Source organism: Herpailurus yagouaroundi, unplaced genomic scaffold (assembly GCF_014898765.1).
Source record: "Herpailurus yagouaroundi ecotype Mexico unplaced genomic scaffold, PumYag 182, whole genome shotgun sequence".
Lineage (NCBI taxonomy): Eukaryota > Metazoa > Chordata > Mammalia > Carnivora > Felidae > Herpailurus > Herpailurus yagouaroundi.
The window spans coordinates 6,997,684-7,017,485 of record NW_024412413.1 but is presented as its reverse complement, the minus strand read 5'-3'; the positions used below and the strand labels follow the sequence as shown (position 1 = coordinate 7,017,485).

General features: G+C 52.9%; 2 protein-coding genes across 8 annotated transcripts; one reads left to right on the top strand and one right to left on the bottom strand.

Moving 5' to 3' along the window:
* Window positions 1–4,810: 4,810 nt before the first annotated feature.
* NAGA (alpha-N-acetylgalactosaminidase) lies at window positions 4,811–12,584 on the bottom strand. Of its 2 annotated transcripts, none has more exons than XM_040490668.1 (10): window positions 12,470–12,584; window positions 11,936–12,020; window positions 11,055–11,190; window positions 10,479–10,650; window positions 9,810–9,987; window positions 9,369–9,463; window positions 8,441–8,602; window positions 6,934–7,131; window positions 5,703–5,846; window positions 4,811–5,452 (listed from the first exon to the last, which is right to left on the bottom strand). In XM_040490668.1, the coding sequence occupies exons 2-10, from the start codon at window positions 11,949–11,951 to the stop codon at window positions 5,318–5,320; spliced, it is 1,236 nt and encodes a 411-aa protein (XP_040346602.1). In that variant the 5' UTR covers window positions 11,952–12,020; window positions 12,470–12,584; the 3' UTR covers window positions 4,811–5,317. The 2 variants fall into 2 exon arrangements, with proteins under 2 accessions (XP_040346602.1, XP_040346603.1); XM_040490669.1 differs by lacking the exon at window positions 12,470–12,584 and adding an exon at window positions 12,215–12,350.
* Window positions 12,585–14,494: 1,910 nt separating this feature from the next.
* Window positions 14,495–19,562, top strand: PHETA2 (PH domain containing endocytic trafficking adaptor 2). 6 transcript variants are annotated; one of them, XM_040490673.1, is made up of 3 exons: window positions 14,495–14,687; window positions 16,004–16,074; window positions 17,112–19,562. In XM_040490673.1, the coding sequence occupies exon 3, from the start codon at window positions 17,120–17,122 to the stop codon at window positions 17,900–17,902; it is 783 nt and encodes a 260-aa protein (XP_040346607.1). In that variant the 5' UTR covers window positions 14,495–14,687; window positions 16,004–16,074; window positions 17,112–17,119; the 3' UTR covers window positions 17,903–19,562. The 6 variants fall into 6 exon arrangements, with proteins under 6 accessions (XP_040346607.1, XP_040346604.1, XP_040346608.1 ...); XM_040490670.1 differs by having other exon boundaries at window positions 16,004–16,075; window positions 17,115–19,562; XM_040490674.1 differs by lacking the exon at window positions 14,495–14,687 and adding an exon at window positions 14,718–14,872.
* The last annotated feature ends 240 nt before the right edge of the window (window positions 19,563–19,802 follow it).

The window sequence follows — 19,802 nt, the reverse complement described above, 5'->3', positions numbered from 1 at the left end:
GTGCCTAGGTGGCTCAGTCGGTTGAACATCTGACTCTTGATTTCAGCTCAGCTCATGATCCCAGGGTCATGGGATCAGCCCTTGTCTAGCTCCATGATGAGCGCAGATCCTGCTTCAGATTTTTTCTCTTCCCTCTGCCCTTCTTCCCAGCTTGTGCTCTCTCTTTCTGAATCTAAGAAAGAAGAGAGAGAGAGAACATTTTAATCACTTCCAAAAGAAACCTTGTACTTTTTAGTTGTTATCCCTTATCCCTCCATTCTCCCCACCCAGCCCTAAACAACCACTAATCTCTCTGTCTTACAGATTTCCCTTTCCTGGACCCTCAAAGGAATGGAATCATATAGTATGTGGCCTTTTGTGACCAGCTTCTTTCCCTTTGAATTAATTTTCAAGGTTCATCCATGTTGTAGCATGTGTTAGTACTTTACTCCATTTGTGGCTGAATAATAATACATTGTATGGTTAACCATATTTTGTTTATTCATTCACCAGTTGGTGGACATTTGGGTTCTTTCCACCTTTTGGCTGCTATGAATAATGTTGCTGTAAACATCTGTGTGCAAGGTTTTGTGTGACATATGCTTTCATTTCTTTTGGATATATACCTAGCTGTGGAATTTCTGGGTGATATAGTAACTGCATTTGATCATTTGAGGGATTGCCAGATTATTTTCCACAGTAGCCGTACCAGTTTCACATTTCTACCAGTAGCATATATGAGGGTTCTAATTTCCCCACATCCTTATGACTTTTTTTATTCTATCCACCTTTCTAGGTGTGAAGTGGTGTCTTGTGTTTACTATTTGCATTTCCCTAATGGTTAGTGATGTTGAGCTCTGGCCATTTGCAGATCTTCCTTGGAAAAATGTCTGTTCAGATCCTTTGCCCATTTTTAAATTGGGTTGTCTTTTTATTATTGAGTTGTGAGAGTTCTTCATATACTTTACATAGAAATCCCTCATCAGATATGTAATTGCAGATATTTTCTCCCATTGTGGGGGTTGTCTTTTCTCTCTTCCATGTAGGCAAATTATAGCTATAAATTTCCCTCTGATCACTGCTTTCACCCCATAAGTTTTGGTATGCTGTATTTTAGTGTTTGGGGTACATTTTATGTTCATTTTCATTCATGTCAAGTATTTTCCCTAGTATGTGATGACTTTCTTCTGTCTTCTTTCAAAATTCTGCCTTTGTCTTTTGAGAGTTTGGTTATGCTGTGTCTAGGTATGCATCCCTTTGAGTTTATCTTATTTGGAGGGTAAATTCATTGAATTTCTTTAACGTGTAGCTTAATTTTTGTCATCAAATATGGGGAACTTTTAGCCAGTGTTTTTCAAATATTCTTTCTGCCCTTTCTCTCTTCTTCTGTGTATGTTGGTATGCTGCACGGTGTCTTGTAGGTCTCTGAGCATCTGTTCATTTTTCTTTTCTTCTGTTCCTCAGACAGGCTAATTTCAATGGCCCTATCTTGGAGTTTGCGGATTTTTTTTCTGCTGGGGATGTCTGCTGTTGAGCCCCTCTAGTTAATTTTTTTTTTTATTTCAGTTACTAGACTTTTCAACTTGTAGGTTCCTTTCTGTAACTTCAATATCTTTACTGATATTCTCTATTTACTGAGACGTCATTCTTATTTCCTTTAGTTTAGTTTTTGTGTTTTATTTTATTTTTTTAGAGAGCATGAGGAGGGGAGAGAGGGTGAGGAAGGGAGAGAGAATCTCAAGCAGGCTCCACGCTCAGCACTGAGCCTGACATGGGTCTTGATGCCACAACCCTGGGATCATGACCTGAGCTGAAACAAAGAGCTGGGCACACACCCAACTGAGCCACCAGGTGCCCCTCCTTTAGTTTTTTATACATGGTTTCCTTTAGCTCTTCGAACATATTTAAACTAGCTGATTTAAAATCTGATACTAGGGTAAATTAAGACATTAAAAAAAAAAAAGACATTAAAAAGCTTGCTCTGTTCTTACCAAGATTCAACTGTCTTTCTTAACTGAATACTCTCTGGGCTGCTGCAGACTTTTGGTTAATTTCCAATGTTCTATGAAAGTTGATTCTGATAATACGTGGCAAGGTTTTCATTGCTTTTATGGAGGGAACAAACATTTGGTGGTTATTACTGGACCAATTTTTGTTGACTTCTTGGATTTTGATTCAAATAAACTATAGAAAGATATTTTTGAGACAGTTGGCAAAAACTGAACACAGAATGGTTGTTAGATTATTAAAAACTTAACTTTTTGGACAGGAAAATTGTATTAAGGTCATATATTAAGGTGACCTTAATATACTCTATACTTATATACTCTAGCTCACAAGAAAAAAAGTATGTGTGGGAAGAGAGATATGAAATAACGGCACATATTGATGGCTGTTAGAACTGAATAACGGGTACATGGAGGTTCACTGCACCATTTTATTTTTGTGTTTGAAAATTTTTATAATAAAATAATTCTTAAAAGAAGAGGTATGCCCTTGGATCCAAACAAGACTGCCTTGAACTGGGAAAAAATTGAGTCCCTAACTGGCTGTGGGTAGAAGAGAATAAAACAATGCCTGGAAGATAGGCAGGGTGTGACGTTGACAGCATGAAGGCTAAAAGGATAGAATCAATCAGGCACCCCCAGGATAAAAGTACAAGTTATATCACAAGTGAAGACATGCAACCGTGTCTCAGTCTGGAAGGCTGCTCCCTAATCCTGACTCCCAAATCCATGGTCTCAACCACCATCCCCTGCCACATCCCAGGGTAGTGGGAAAGACTTCTTTCCTGGGACTGGCCAAAGAAGTGTACCCACCTGAGACCATTCCATTTGGCTAAAACAGCACTATGATCAAGATCCAAAGCTGGAGCTATGCATGAGGTGACAGGCCTCCAAGGACAGAGGCCTGGGATGTGGTAGGTTTCTGACCTTCTAAGTAACCCACAGCCTTAAGACATCAACTGGGGAAAGAGAATGCTCTCTGATGACTCCAGACTCCATCAGTGAAACCCCAGTAATCTTAAATGACGTTGTAAAATATGTACTTGTAAGTTCTTTACACCATATTCTATTTAAAATTTTTTTTCAACGTTTTTATTTTATTTTTGGGACAGAGAGAGACAGAGCATGAACGGGGGAGGGGCAGAGAGAGAGGGAGACACAGAATCGGAAACAGGCTCCAGGCTCCGAGCCATCAGCCCAGAGCCTGACACGGGGCTCGAACCCACGGACCGCGAGATCGTGACCTGGCTGAAGTCGGACGCTTAACCGACTGCGCCACCCAGGCGCCCCATCTTTACACCATATTCTAAATACCAGTGATGAAATTTGAAGTAGGGTTCAAGAACGAACGGCTAAGAAAGAATTCTTGAGACATTTTGGTGCAAAAAGGTGATTTTATTAGAGCACAGGGACAGAACCCCCGTGGGCAGAAAGGGCTGCACCTGCAAGTGTGAGGGGTGACTGATTATATACTTTAAGTTTGTAGAGGCAGGGGAGGTTTCTAAGGAATTTCTGTATGCTGAAAGCAGGGTCTTATAGGACACTGAAGATTCGACTATTGTCAAGATAAGATTATTTTTAGTTTTTAATGAAATATAAACATTGAGGCATTAAGGCAGCCATGGACTCCTTGAGGAATGTCGCATACTGCATGTCTCAGGTATCTGTCAGTGGGCTGCAGGCTGTAAGGAGATTTCATTTAAACTACATTATTCTTGCCTTTGTTCTCATCACAAGGATCTCAAACCCTGAGGGAGGGAGTATGGGAGATCTACCCAGAAGAGTTCCACAGGGCAAGACAGTGCAGACCCGGGGCGCTGTGTGCTCCCACATTCAAGCCCAAGGAAAACCTACCTAGCCTGCTCTGCTGCCAGCTTTCCAAATGGGGACAAGAACCATCAGGGACCACAGGTACCCTGTGGCCTTAGCTAAAGGAACAGGGCTTGGAAAATAGCAACAAAGGCAGGCAGTCAAGAACCTGCCATTCTTTTACTTTCCTGAAGAGGAGGAGCAGGAAATATATTTTAAGATACAGAGAGGGGCGCCTGGGTGGCTTAGTCGGTTAAGCGTCCGACTCAGTTTTGGTCCATGTCATGATCTTGTGTTTTCTGAGTTTGAGTCCCACATTGGGTTCTGTGCTGACAGCACGGAGCCTGCTTGGGATTCTCTCTCCCTCTCTCTCTGACTCTCCCCTGCTCGTGCTCTCTCTCAAAATAAATAAATAAAACTTAAAAAAAAAAAAAAAAAGACGCAAAGAGCCCCTAGACTTGTCTTCGGACACTGGTGGGGGGTGGGGGTGGGTCTGAACCTCCTCTGAAGCCAGGTTAGGAGAAGAGAAATTAATGGAGGGGCTGGGGGTGCTGCCAGGCAAAGGACCAACTGCAGCAGCCCGGTGGGAGAGAGGCTAGCTGGCCCTCACTGGCACCCAACCCCAGAGTGCCACTGAATGAAGCCCTGGCAGAAAAGGGGACATGAGCTGAAAGGTGCAAAAGACAATGCAAAATCCTTAGCAGATCAGGGTCTGTGTGCAGCAGGAGGGCTGAGGAGTGAGTCTGAAGGGGGTGGGGAAGGGGTGCGCGAGACAAAAGGCCTGTGCCTGGCTGTGTTGTCACCACCACTTGAGTTGGGCAGAGCAGGATGGCTCCCTGGTGAGAGGCAAGTCTGGCATGTCTAGGAAGTATAATCTGCAGGTCACTTTGGAAAATAAGGAGCCAGAAGATGCCACACATCTTCCACGTGAGGTGAGATTTCAAACCAGCACCCTGTGCACTGCTGCCCAGAGTCCCTAACTGAAGGTGCCCATGACCCCACGTCCATATTGCAACTACCCAATTAAAGAACAGCTTTATTGGTAACCAGAGGGAACCAAGGTAACCTGGCTGGTGTTAGCCTGCAAGGCCTTATCCAGGCAGGCAAACCAATCACACAATTTGTGGGAGTTCCTGACAAGAGGTCAGATCTCTAGTCCTAATCATAAGAAAAATCCCAAGTCCTGATTTCAGAGTCAACAGAAAGAAGATCGGAGGGTATCAGTGGCCCTGCTTGTGGGGGCTCAGGACGCTGGCTCAGTTGTTCAGTAACATCTGTGGGGCCATGCAGACAAGGTAGAAACCAGGAAGGCCATAGGAATCGCCCCAAGACACGTTTCCAAGAAGGTTCACACTTGGGCAGAGTGTGGAACCTGGCCCTCAGATTGCACTTTGGGTCTCATGGGGCCAGGTCACCGAGCGGGCCTGGGTGTCAGAGAACCCCACTTACTAGCCCTCGGCATGTGGAGGCTCCATGGTCTGGTCTCAGTGATGCCGCCACAGCCTGTCACATGTTTCAGTTCCTCATTGCTGGGACTTCCCCAGCTTCCTGATGGGATACAGGTACCACATCACTACCCCTGAAGGGTTGATGACCACCGTGAAGTTGGTTTTAGGGTGGAGGCCACTGATGACATCACCCGTGTAGACGTTCTGGGCCTGCAGTGGAAAGAGGTATCGCCGGTACTACTGAAGAATGGCTGCAGAGACCCCCTCAGAGGGTGTGAAAGCCTGGACTCTGGCCTGTCTGGGGTGGGTCTCCAGCGTGCCCTACAGAAGTGGGAGCCCGGAAGGGGACCAGCCACAGCCCTCGATGCCTGCAGCTGCCCCTTGCGCTCCTGCCAGAGGACCACCCCCAGCGACACCCACCCGGGGAAGCCCGAAGCCCCACAGGTAGTAGGATACTCACCTCATAGGTGTTGGAGCTGTTAAAGTTGAGCCGGGCGAGGGAGGAGTGGTAGCGATAAGGCATATCCGTCCGGCGGCTGAAGAAGACTAAGGCGCTAGCCTCGTCGGCCAGGGGCCTCACGTACACTTCAATGTGGGATTTCTCCTGGACACAGAAGGTGGCTACCGGCTGGGCTCCCTGCTCAGGCAGGCCCTGAAATCCCCTCCCTGGCCCTCCTTTGAGCTTTGGGCTCCCCTAACCCATGGCTCCATGTCATGCAGAAGTTTGGAGGATACCCCAGCCCTCCAGCACCCCCAACTTATTCTTCCCTGACTCAGCGGATGCTCCCCGACACTTAATCTGTGCCAGGCCCCACGCTAGAACACAGACACAAGTGCATAAGGTCCTGTCTCAGACAGTTCATAGGCTAACGGGAGGGACAGACGTGGGCAGCTGCTGGCACTGGAGTGGAGGACACTGTCCATAAGACTGATGAACTCTGCCCGGAGCGGCCGGGGGGTGATGCCCCGTCCTTCAGAAGGTCCATGGGCCTGGTTCCACCATCAGCTCCTCCAGCAGGATTAGTTCCCTCCTCTGGGGATCACCAGTTCTATATGTGCCTTCTATAGTTGTGTGGATTTCTTTTAACTAGAGAGGTGAGGATCTGTGCAAAGAGCACAAGCTGGGAGGCTATGCTGTTGGAGTCAAGTTCTGTCGCACCCTTCACCAACTGTGTGGCCTTGGGTTATTTAGACTCTTCAAGTCTCAGTTCGCTCGTTTGTTAAGCAGGGAAGTATTTACCTTCTCAGAAAAGGGACCCAGAATGCCCAGCACACAGTAGGTGCTCAATAAATAGTAAATGCTAGTCTAGTGCTAGTAGCAGTTGCATCCCTTGGCTCAAACAACTCCTAAGCTCTGGAAGGAAGCCCTAGCTATTTGTCAGACATCACAGACATGTGCAGAAGTCTCGTACTTCCAAACCTAGAGGCCCCACTGTTCCCGTGTGCACTTGTGTGGTAATGTCTCCCTTTCCCAGATCCCATGAGCTGTCCTGCTCTGGCCTTGTTCTCACCCAGGCAAATGGGGGGACGGTTGGAGCAGCTCCCGGTAGAATCCTTGACCGAATACAACCAGGAAGGTGAGCTGAGCAGATTTGAGGCCCAGCCTTCCATAACCTCCAGGCTGGCAACCTTGTTCTCAGCGGGGGGCCTAGTCCCTCAGCCTTCCCTTCCCTCCCCCCAAACTCCAGTACCTTGAGAATCCTGCGTCCTTGGATGCCCAAGGGATCCTGGTTGATTTTGATCATGAGTGGATTCTGCAGAATGTCCATATTCTGGGCAGAAATGGTACGCAGGTCCGTGGACATGAAGAGGGGGGCTGCCAACACCGTCCATAGGGCCATCTGGGCCCGGGCTTGCTCAAAGCTGAGGCCAAAGTTCCCTATGAGCAGCTGGGGGCAGAGGAGAGGATCGGTCAGCTCTGCCCTCTTTAGGAAAGTGGGCACGGGGACCAACTCTAGACATGTAGCCCAGGCAAGAGAAGATGGAGCGGGAGGACACTGTGGGGCCTGGTTCAGCGAACACTATTCCCTAGGAGCGTGGCCTTGGGGTGCGTCAAGTAAGTCACTCTCCCTCTGAGCCTCAGCTTTTTTATTTCACCAAGATTATGGGGTGGTAATATGCCATGGCATCGGTTGTCCAGAGGATCCAGTGGGGTCCTGTTGCCAAAAGCATTTATACACTGACACACTAAAGTCAAAAAATACAGCCAGGGTGGCAGCGGTAGGTACCAGACCTGGACAGAGTCCCTGCTCCTGCCACAAGTCACCCACCTGCCCTAAACACAGGTGGCAAGACTGAGGGGGACACTTCCTGACCCCAGGGCAACCAATCCACAGACTGGACACAATTACCACTAAGCAACATAGTTACATACTTAGTGATACCCATGTAACACAGCACTGCATGTGCCAAACTGTGCCAAGCGTGTTAAAGGGTCATCCATTTTAATACCCAGAACAACCCTATATAAGGTAGCTACTTTTCTCATCTTCCAACTGACAAAACCGAAGCACAGAAAAAATTAAGTCACTTTCCCAAGGATAAGTGGCCGAGCGGGAACCAGAACTCGAAAGCAGGCTAATTGGTGTTTCTCCAGGTGTCTATCTGGCCTGGTGTCTGTAATTATTATAATCACTGGTAGTAAATGCTTGTTGACTAAACGAAGAGATAGGTAGCAAGTCATAAGATAAAGTGCAAAAACACTGAAGTCAGGGCTATGAGTGAGGTAGGTGTGAGGGGCCGACTCTGCCTGCAGAGGCTCTGTGGGAGGGGAAGAGGGCACAGGGCATTGAAAGGTGGTCAGAAGCAGGCCTGGCAAGGACAGTCTAGGGAAGGAATGACTGGAGTGTGTGGACTCTTCATTATCTTCACTGTCCCGAGGAATAGTGTCCCACAAGAGTCACTACAGACCAAGTTCTCAGGTTTCAAGAAACATCAGAACCGCCAGGGAAGACTGTTAACAATGGGTATTCCCAGGCCCTGTTCGAACATCCTGATCCAAAAAGTGGAGGTGGGGCCCTGGGAACAGACATGTAAACCAGCTCCCAGGGTGAGTCTGATGCAGCTAGTTCAAGGACACATTTCAGAGACACTGATCTAGAACCTGGCAGTGAGCATCCAGGAAGACAGCACAGGGCAGTGGGGGAGCAGGTCTGTTGTGGCCCGCAGGCCTTGGGCCACCCCCCTCCATGCTGGTACCATGTCTGGGTCGTTCCAGTGTCCAGGGCCTGCCACCGGCTGCAGTATGTCCTGGTGGTCCACAAACCAGTCCAGGATGGACAGCACGCTACTCCAGGAGTCCTGGATGTCATCATAGTTGCGCCAGACGTTGCAGATTTCTGCCAGCAGACTGTAGTTCACCTGGATGTCGGGGGAAGGCAGAGTCCAGCAGCAGAGTCACGCCTTGCTGCCTGGAGGCCTGCACGGGGGCTGAGGAGCCTCAGCAGGAGACACACAGGGTGCAGAAGGGGGAAGAGAACAGGCCCTGAGCTAGATCACGATGAGGAAGGTCTCAGAAAGCGGGGTCCTGCCCTGGGGCTTCCCAGACCTCATCTCCACCTGTGCTGGTGCCGGAAGTCTGCCCTGCCCTCTCATGCCCGTTGGGGCCAAGCCCGGGGAACGGGCCCAGGCTGGTATACCCACAACCCTCGCTACTGCACACCCACCCCTGTATTCTCTCAGTGAGCCCCGCCGTCTGCCAGCATTCTCCCTCAGGTCTACAAGTCTGATCCCACCCTTTCTAGTGTCCTAGGTGCTGAAGGGCCCCTGGTGATATGCCCACAATGCCTTTCAGAGGCTCAGCCCCACTTGCATGGCCTCACTAGCCTTCTAGATGTCCTAGCCCACTCAGTACAACCAGGATTCTGACCACTGGCTGGATGATGTGTGTCAGCACGTGACATGTAGTTCCATGCCCTGGACGCCCATCCCTTCCGCCCACCTGAGAAGTGCCTCCTCTTCTCTAGACCCGGGGTTGGCTGAGGCCCCCTCTGGGGCACTCAGAACCCTCTCCTAGACTGACAAATCAGCACACTGGCAACTATGATGAGAGCAACCCTGACTGCACAGGAGGGGAGGAGGCTTGGGTGTGGGGAGCATTGCCAGGTGGGCTCACGGAATGGCTTACCTTTGGGGGAAGGCCCCCTTCATAGGCCGGCCAACTGCAGGAGAAGGCAATGGGGCGGCCTGTGGCATTCAGGGCAGCTGCCATCTTGGGGTATCCTGGAAAAACCCCACCCCTACATTTTAGGCCTGAGGAGGCACAGGATGAAATCTGGGGCCTCAGGCCAAACCTCCCACCAAATGTGAGGGAACTGAGGCTCAAAAGAGGAGGTGCCTCCCCCTGTACCCAGAGCTACAAACACTTCCTGGGTGGGGATGGTGCCAACCCATCTTTAGGAAGCCTGGGAGGCAATAATCCTCCCAGCCTCTGGATGCAGGGAATTGGAAAATACTACTCCCTGGGGGCCATACAGACAGACAAGCTCGGCCAGGTAGGCCCCGGTGAGCTTTCCATGGCCACCCCTCCGTGTCTACCTGATGGCCCCTGGCCAGCTCCAGGACCCACCCATGGCCCGTTCCTCGGGAGTCGAAAAGCAGCCATCCAACTTCAGCATGTCCACCTTCCACTCGGCAAAGGTTTGAGCATCCTGAGTCACCTTGTCTAGCGTGATGCCTGGGTAACCCATACAGGTGAAGTTGCCCATGTCCTCGTAGATGCCCAGCTTCAGGCCCAGGGAGTGAGCCTGTGGAGGGTTGAGGACACAAGTGGGCTTAGGCAGGACCCGCAGGGAGCCACCTCACAGGCACATCTGACCAGTCCTCATTAGAAAATTATCGGCTCCCCACCATCGAAAGGAAAGAGTGTGTTTGCTGGTCTGTCTCCTGCCAACTATGGTCCTTCTCCTCACTCCAACACACACCTCCCATGGGCAGCTGCTGGCCTCCAGGCCTTGCTTCTGTCATCCCCTCTGCCTCGAATGTCGTCTCTCTATAGCAGCTCAAGAATTGCCTCCTCCGGTGAATCTTTCTGAAATCCCAGGCTGGAAAAGATGCCCCTCCTGGCTCTTACCCACCACGGTGGGCCGAAACTAGCTGTCCATTTATCTGTTTTCCCCACCAGACTGTGATTTCTCAAGAGGGATTGTGGAAATAAGCCCTGAGCAGAGGGTGGGGGGATGCATGGAGACCCTGGTCTGGACCCCAGGCTAAAGGGCAGGGCTGGGGTGGGACTCACATAGTCAGCCAGGAAGGCAATGCCATTGGGGAAGCGCTTGGGATCTGGTATCAGGCGGCCTTTGGCGTCACGCCCACCAATCCAGCAGTCATCCATGTTAAGGTATGTGTAGCCCAGGTCCCGCCATCCGTCTTGTGCCAAGTGGTCGGCCATCTCCATGAAGAGCCGCTCGCTGGTGAGAGGCAGGGGATGGGGCAGTCAGTCACCCCCCACCCCTTTCCTCAGAGCTTTTCAGACTTTTCAGAGGATCTGAGTGTGAATCCAGGCTATGAGAACCATAAGCAGGGTGGAAAGAAAGGAGCCGTTTGGCCCCAGGCTGCAAGACTGAGCCAGCCTGGCTGTAGCAATGATCTCCTTTCAGTGATCTCAGGGGCTGGGCCCGCCACAATGCCCCTGCCCCACAGGCCTGACAGCTCCCACAGAAGCCCCAAGCAGGTCACAAGGCTGTCAATGTCCCAAAGGTCACCTATGGTTGCATCCTCTCTGGCACGGGCGCTCTTTTCCTGCCCTCCACTCCCTGCCCCTACTCCCCGGGGTCTTGGGCAAGGCTTGTTAGGTGGTGTGGACCTCGCTCACCTGATGCAGTTCTTCGGGTCCTCGTCGCAGTCAGTGTTGCAGCGGAAACGTTCCCAGGCCAGCCAGCCCATGGGTGGCTTCCGCAGGAGCCCATTCTCTAGCATCAGCACCCGGGCCACCAGGGCCAGCAAGAGCACTGCAGGGGAGTCAGAAGGATGACTGTCAGTGGCTCCCCTAGCCCCAGCCCTCGCCCCACCCCACTCCATGCTGTTGGGCTCTGCAGAGGCCGCTGGACTTCACATTAGGGGAACAACCAGACTCCTGGGCTTGAGAAGAATTAGCTCCTATTGTAACTGCCGGCTCCAGCAGTTACAGTGAGTGGGCTCACGGTGCCTGGGGCAGGGCAATGTGTTTGAGGCCTGAGTCCCCACCTGCTATTGCCACAGCAGTGCCGGAATCGGTAAAAAACTAACACTTGAGGTTGTATCCTTTCTGCACCCTGACTAGCTCCCCCAACTCAGTGTACACAGAACTTGGCCAGACTCCAGGTCTCCTGAGTCTCACCCAAGGCCCTTTGCTCTCTACCACAGACCCCCAAAAGGCCTCAGAAGGGCTTAAGAGATTAGTCAGGTTTGGATCTGCATCTAGCCATCTACGGAACAACTACTGCGGTGTCGATAACACCTAAAGCAGGTCCTCTGTACTTTGAGGGAGAAGGGGAGAGAAAGGAAGTGGCCTCTTTGGAAGGGAACTGATTCCTAGGTGGGGAGCATCTCCTTCTTGCTGGCCCAGCTCCAAGAGTAAGAGAGAGGAACATGTCTCCCACATACCCACATCAAAGAAAGAGGCCCAGACACCAGAGGGCTGGAACTTCCTCCAGGGAGCCCCTATCCCCATCGGGTCTTCTGTCCTCCCCAAACCACCCCCACCCGCGTAGGTACCTGTTTTCAGCAACATCGCTCTGGACTCAGCGTCTCAGGACCCGACCGGATCTGCTCTCCTTTCACCAGCTTTATACGTTGGATTCTGGAAGGTAAGAAACGTTAGGTAAGCACCGGGGTCCACTACGGCCTCGCTAGCTCTACCGCTCTCAACCTTGAGCGTGGATCCCACAAGCCGCCCTCACTGTTCACCACCCCCGGCCCCCAGCTATCACTTCCCCGAGCCTGGGTTCTTCCTTCAGAAATACTAAACAAGATGTCTTAGACGTTAGGCCCCACCCCCTCTGTAGTGCCGGGAACCCCCGGCCCCACGGGCGGCCCTCCGCCGAGCCGGAGCCAGAAAAAGGCAGCGATCGCCTCTGGGACGCCCAGGAAGAACGGAGGCATCGGCCTGGGACCAGGCTTCGGACTCCCACCAGCTCTGGGTTGCCCCCACCCCATCCCCACCCCATCCCCACCCCGTCCCCAAGGACAGCAGCCCAGCAGCCCTAGCGCGGGGACCGTCCCTCAGAGTGCCCCGCTCGCGGAACTCACCCTGCGGACGCACCCACAACCGCCACAGGCTTCGGCCTCTGGAACGCCGACTGCTGCTGTAACCTGATTTGCCTACAGCTTTCCACAGGGGGCGGAGCCTGACGGCGGCAAGCCTTCCCGGCGGAACCTATCAGAATCCCCCTAGCAATGTCGTGTCCCGCCCCCTGTGGGCCCATAAGCCCTCCCCCGAAGTTCTCAAAGCCCCGCCCCCTCAAGTTCCTTCTCCCCGCCCACCTCAGGCAGGCACCACCCGCGGAGCAAGTCTATGGACTGGGTGACCTGACGACCGTGGCTCCCTGAGAGGCTAGTCCTTTCACCTCTGCGGGGTTCCTGAAGGCGAGCACAGTGCCCGACACAATGTAAACGCTTAATAAATACTATGGAGTGAATATCTGCTTTTTAAAAAGGAAGTGAGAAAATGCCATGATGCATGGTGTAGGGCACTGTTTTTGCGGAGCCAGGAGGCTCTCCTCCCCTACCTGACACTCTGGGCCAGCCACCCATTGTACTGGCCCCAGGCACTCTACATATTCTTTCCCTCCTGCATTCATGAAATGTTGTGGTTTTTTTAATGTTTTATTTATTTTTGAGACAGAGAGAGACAGAGCATGAGAGGGGGAGGGGCAGAGAGAGAGGAAGACACAGAATCTGAAGCAGGCTCCAGGCTCTGAGCGGTCAGAACAAGGGCTGGAACCCACAAACTGTGAGATCATGATCTAAGCTGAAGTTGGACGCTTAACCAACTGAGCCACCCAGGCACCCCTCATCAAATATGTTTTTTAAGTTTATTTACTTATTTAGAGAGAGAGAGAGAGAGAGAGAGAGAGCACGTGCACATGAGTAGAGGGGGAGAGAATCCCAAGCAGGCTCCACGCTGTCAGCACAGAGCCTGATTCAGGGACCTGAGCCAAAATCAAGTTAGATGCTTAACTGCCTGAGCCACCAAGGCACCCCTGGAGTACTCCTTCACAACATACCTCAGGTCACTCCTTGCTCAAGACCCTGTGACAGCTGTTCATCTCAGTCTGGAGACTCACAGATTTACAAAGCCCAACCGCACGCATTCTGACCACATCTCCTGCTGCTGTCCCCCTCCTCCCTGCCTCTCTGCCACACTCTTGCAGTTCCTCAGACACAACTGGTCTCAGGGCCTTTGCACTAACTGTCCCCTCTGCCTGGAATCATCTTCCTCCAGATTTTGGCATGACTGGCTCCCTTATTTCCTACCAGTATTTCTCAAATGCCACCTTCTCAGTGAGGCCTACCCTGACCATCCTATTTGAAATTGCAACCTCGCTGCTCCAGCAATTCCCAAGCTCAGTGTGACTTCCTATATTTTCCATACCACTTATTACCTTCTAACACATTTGTTATGGTTTCTGTTATTAACTGAATAAAAGTTAGTGGGAGAGACAGATAATAAACAGGAAATAAAAGCATGAGTATAGGGAATGTTCTGTAGTGGCTAGTGCTATCATGAAAATACACCCCAGGGATGTGATAGACTTGAGGATGAGCTACTTGACATCGCATAGTCAGGGAGAGGACATTTAAGCCGAGACCTAGTTGGTGTGAAGGAGCCCTGAGAAGTTAGAACTGAGGGATAGAGGTAAGAAGGAACATTCTAGGCTGCAGGAACTGCAAAGGCTAGAGCTCTGAGCTGGGAACCACCAAATTCATGGGCAGATATTCCGACCTCCCTGGCTTCCAGGGCCGTCAGGAACCCCCAGCCTCTTGCGTTTGGTTGTGCATTCGGGGAACCCTCTCAACAAGCCTACCCTTGGACCAATTCCAGGCAGAGCCCTGGGGACCGCGGGTGGGTTGCATGCCGGTGGGAGTGGCGGAAGCAGAAATCGATAATCCCCAGAAACAGAAATGTGGGCGCTTCTGGAGCCGGGTGGGGTTGCCAGGAAGCTCGGCGGGGCCTCGCAGACTGGATAGGAGCCCGCCCAAAGGAGGCGCCGGGCCCAAGCCGTCCCAGGCTTGGCTCAGTGGGAAAAGTGGGCCGGGCGGGGAGAGGGGGGCTGGAGAGGGGAAGAGAAGGACTCCGAGTTCTCCTGGCGGTGGGCTGGGTCCGAGGCCCGCGGACGGCCTGCGGCGGGGCCCTGGGTTCGAGGTCGCCCGCCGCTGACCAGCTCCGTGGTTCTGGCAAGTCTCGGCCTCTCCGGCCTCAGTTTCCCTCCCGCGTGGATCCAGAAGCCGCTTCGCAGATCCCCGGGTGAGCTGTGGGAGGGGAGAGGGGGGTGGTAACTCGAGCCGCCCGGAAGGGGTCTCCCGGCGTCCGCGGCCACGTTCCCGCCCGGGCGGAGGCGCGGGGGCCGGAGCCCGGATCGCCCCAGGCCGCGGGCGCAGCCCACCGCGCGGACCGCCCTCCCGGGCTTCGGCGCGCCCGTCGGCGCGGAGGTGAGCGCGGGCCCCGCGGGCTCTGGAGGAGGCGGCCCCCGGGAGGGCGTGGCCAGCGGGGACGTGGCGGGGCAGCCCCACTGCGCGGACCCGGAGACTGAGGTTCCCGGCGAGGCGACCGCTGTTTTAGGGCGGTGGCGGGTCAGGGGTCCACCCGGTGGCCCCAGGCCGGTGGGTCCAGCGCCCCAGCCCGTCCAGCTCCTCTAACAAAAAGACCGGCGAGACGCGGCGCACCGACTCCCCGCCGGCTCCGCGGTCGGGGCCTCGCACCCCTCCCCAGGCTCGCGGCGGGGGCGGGAGCCCTGCTCCTCCCGCTCCGGAGCCCCTCTCCGCGCCCCGGTGCCGGGCGGACGCAAGGCTCGGCCGGGGCAGACCTCAGTGAGCTCCTCCTCCTCCTGCGACCACCCCACCCTCGTGGGCCCCCGCTTAGGCCTTATCATGACTGATCCTTACTTTATTTCTTCCGTAATTCATTTTTACACTCATTTATTATTTACTTTTGTCTGTTTACACTGTGTCTCCCCGCTTGAATTTAGGCTCCAGGAGGGAGGGGCTGCTTTGTCCGTTGGCGTTTTCTCACTTATTTGAATACTTTCTTCCTGGATATTGGAAGTCAAACGGGGGGTGGGGGGGGGGGGGGGGGGGGTGGGGGGGGGCGGCCAGCCAAGGTGAGTCCTGCCCATTCTGGGGTTGGGGATAATGCTGTAAACACGAATGAGATAGATCATTGTGGCACGAAGGAAATGCAAACAGAAGTGAGGGGGCTGCTGGTTGGGTCACCTTAGATCAGGTCACCTTGGTGATCAGGACCACTTTGGATACAGCCATCAGGACAGACCTCTCAGATTAGGTGACTTAAAAGCCAACCTGCGACATGTGCTAGAAGGGAAAAGCAGGAAGCTGAGGACACTTAACTCTGACCTAGCCTTAGGGAGTAGAGTACTGAGTTCTGAGAAGTGATATTCAATTGCTCCTTTTTAAGGGCCTGGCCTGGGTGAGTGGGTGGGTACGGAGATGATCAGGGTAGGCCTCCTGGAAGAGGTGGTGGTTTTTACTGGGCTCCTAAGACTGAGCAGGAGTTCTCATCCCCTGGGGGGGGGGGGGTCACTGGGTTTGACAATTGTTTTGCAGGTGCCCTAGGAACCACATAGTCCGTGTGGCCAGACAAGCCAGGCCCCTGCCCTCTTGCTGTGAGCTCTGCTGGTAAGTGAGTCACTGCCAAGGCTTGCCCCTAGAAGATATGAGGGAATCGGGAGACCCAAGTTCTGCTTCTGGCTGGTCATGCAGCCTTGGGCAGTTCATCTTCACTGCTCTGGGCCTCAGTTTTTCATGAGTCAGGAGGACAGTTGAACTAGGTGTCACTTACGATCCGTGAGGCACCGACAGTCAATGGCTGAGGATGGTCCTACCCAGCCACGCCTTGTGTTTGTACCGCACTCGTTTACTGCACAGATCCATATCTAAGCCCCCGCTGATGGAGGAATGGGGCAGGCCTGCCTCACCCTGCCCTCATCTGGCCTCGAAGGCTGCGGATTCTTACTAAAGGGTAATTGCGCCGTCAACGAATGAGAGGCCGCGGGGGCCCAGGAGGGTCACAGAAACCCTGGAGGTTTGGCCTCAGGGCTGGAGCTGAGGGGCCCCTGGGTCAGGGGATGGTTTAGGCATAATGATTTCTATGGGTTCTGTGGGCTCAGGATCCATTTCAGCTCAGCTGATACCTTTTTCTTTGGATTTTAAAAAGCTGTGTCAAAGCCCTCCATACCTCCTGGTCTGGTACACGTTATCATTTTCTCTGAGCCCTCTGGTGTCCAGTTTTTTCCATGACCCTCACAACAACCCTTTGAGAGCAAAGTCAGGGGAGGCTAGCCCATTTCACAGATGAAGACACTGAGAGCCTCAGGGCACACAGCAAGTGAGTAGAGGCCACAGAGCTGGGGCCCAGGTCTCCTCCAGAGCCAGCGTTCTTTTCCCCACAGGAGCACAGAGGCTGCCTCCCTCTCTGGCCCTCTCCCGCCGCCACTTTTTTTTTTTTTCTTAATGTTTTTATTTTATTTTTGAGAGAGAGAGACAGAGTGCGAGTGGGGAAGGGCAGAGAGGAAGGGAGACAGAATCTGAAGCAGGCTCTAGGCTCTGAACTGTTGGCACAGAGCCTGATGCGGGGCTCAAACTCATGTTTAACCAACTGAGTCACCCAGGTGCCCCTCCCCTTTTTTAATTTTTTAAAAATGTTTTCCCCTCACAGTTCTTATGGGAGCCATGAAGCTGAACGAGAGGAGTGTAGCCCACTATGCACTGAGCGACTCCCCAGCAGACCATACGGGCTTTCTGCGCACTTGGGGCGGGGCAGGGACTCCCCCCACTCCCAGTGGCACTGGCCGAAGATGCTGGTTTGTTCTCAAAGGCAACCTGCTGTTCTCCTTTGAGAGCCGAGAGAGCAGGGCCCCGCTGAGCCTGGTGGTGCTGGAGGGCTGCACGGTGGAGCTGGCCGAGGCTCCAATGTCTGAGGAGTTTGCCTTCGCCATCCGTTTCGACGCCCCTGGTGTGCGCCCACACCTGCTTGCGGCAGATGGGCCCGCGGCCCAGGAGGCCTGGGTGAAGGCACTGTCCAGGGCGAGCTTTGGCTACATGCGCCTGGTGGTGCGCGAGCTGGAGAGCCAGTTGCGAGATGCCCGCCACAGTCTGGCCTTGCATCGCCACTCATCCTGGAAGGCCATTACCAGCCGCTATAAGCCCCAGGCTCCTGACCATCGGCCTCCGGGCCTGGAAAACGGCCACTCCCTCTCCAAGGATTGCAGCCCTGTGGACTTGGGTGAAGAAAGTGGCAGCAGGCCAGCAGGGCAGGGCTTGGCCGAGTTGCAGGGCCCTGCCGGCCTCTTCCTGGGCAGGAGGCAGAGCCCCCTGTTCCCTGAGACCTTCTACTTCTCTGCCTTGCACAATTGGTATGGCCAGGAGATCTCGGAGCTGAGGCAGAGGTGGATGCAGAGGGCCCGGGGGAGCCGGCCAGAACGTGAGAAACAAGATGGGCACTGAGCCTCGGCTCTTTGGGTTCTGCCCTTGTCCTGCTGGTCAGGACACCAGAGCCAGTGCTTCTCCAGGAATTTAATGTTTATTTGTTTTAAAGTTGCTTTTTTTGAGAGGGTTCTCTCCTTCCTGCTTTTTAGGCCTCCTCCAGGCTCCAGATCCACCTTTGTGCCTGGAGGGGGACCAAGGAATCGTTACTTGCAACCCCTTTGTTTCCTGAGGCCCAGAGAGGAGGGGATGCTTGCTCAGCAACCACAGGGCCAGACCCAAGTCTCCTGACTCTGTGCTGGACTGCTCCGCTCTCAGGGAATATTAATGAAATGGAGGAAGTGGGGACTATTGCATGGCCTCAGGCTGCCCTGCCTGTTTACCTACACAACAGACTCTACAACCACAACTTCCAACAACAGACTCTACAACCACAACTTCTAACACAGGGAGTTGTGTGTACATTTAAATACCAGAAGCTGGCTGAAATGTTGGCTCAAGGGACTGACACCGTCAGAGAAAGTGGATTTATTGTCCTGGGGGTTTCTGGGGCCCAGCTCTTCCTGAGCGGTGGGAAGATTGGGCATAGGAACTGCAGTTTGGGTGGGGCCCTTTGGAGGGGCAGGGCCTTCAGCCAACGAAGAGGGATTGATTCTTCTCAGCAAGTGTTGGGGCCCCCATCTTCTCTCCCTGGCTGCCTTGTCTATAGATGGTGCTGGTCATTGTCCCAAGAGGGGCTGGGAGCTTTTTATGTCAGCAGAAATCCTTCCTGTATTCTGTCCTTAGCAGCCAGCTCCTGGAGCTGCCAAGTGGGAAGCCAAAGAAGCGAGGAGGCAATGTGGCTCCCTGGGGAAGCCAGGTTGTTATTTTGGTTTTCAGTCGAGGGCATTCTGGGAGTTTGAACACCAGGATAAATTCTTCTAACTGCTCCCAGAGAGCTGTTCCCAACCCTGAACCCCTCCTAGGAACTCATTCACCATCCTGCTTGTCAGCCAGCGCGTATCTGCCAAGACCCTCTCACTGCTACTCTCAGCAGCATGGCGCCAAGTGTTTTATCGATTATTTTGGGAGGCAAAGTGGCTGCGTCTAGAGAGCCAGCAGCCAGACTAGCCTGAGCCCTAGAGGTGAGGCAGCAGTGGCTGGATGGAAGATGCAGAACCTGGTCAAGACATCCCCCCCTCTCCATACGCACAGTCTGCCCCTTCTTAGACTCTCAATCCCTTATTAGGGCCTTGGGTAGCCTGACCAGGGCCAACGAGGTCCAGAGGCTGTGACCGACAGCCTCTTAAGTCCAGCACGCCCAAGGCCACCAGAGTCCAGAACCGGTTCCTGCCAGGCTTGTGTCCTAAGAAGAGGGGCTACCTTCCGAACCCTGTACAGGAGTCCCACAGCCCACTGCGCCTTGTTTTCTACACAGACACTATAGGCTTTTATCTTTCTTATGGTTACAGTATTTTTATATGATTAAAACATTAGGTTTTTATTACTCATTTTGGTTCCTCAAAGTTTATTTTAACAACCACTTGACCAATTTGTGCAAAAGCCCCATTTCTCCCCTTCAGTTATGGTTTACATTTGCCTATAGAGAACGTATACCTTGGCAAGAAATAAAATTCCCAAATCACCCAAGTAGTACAACTAATACATTTATATTTTTTAAATATTAAAAAGAGAAATACAATTGTTTCAAGCTCAATTAAAGTCATTTCTCTTCTCAACAATCACCCACTCTGCCAAACCCTGGCTGTTCTGGGTGAGTGAACAATACGAGGGGTCCACGAGGACCGCCAGCCAGAAGACCCCGCCCAGCATGCCCAGAATCAGCCGGCTGTTGGGGCATCGGCATCCTCCTCGTGACGTCACCACGTCCGGCCGGTAACAAACGCCTCTTTTCTACCGCATAGGGGAACTAGGCGCACTG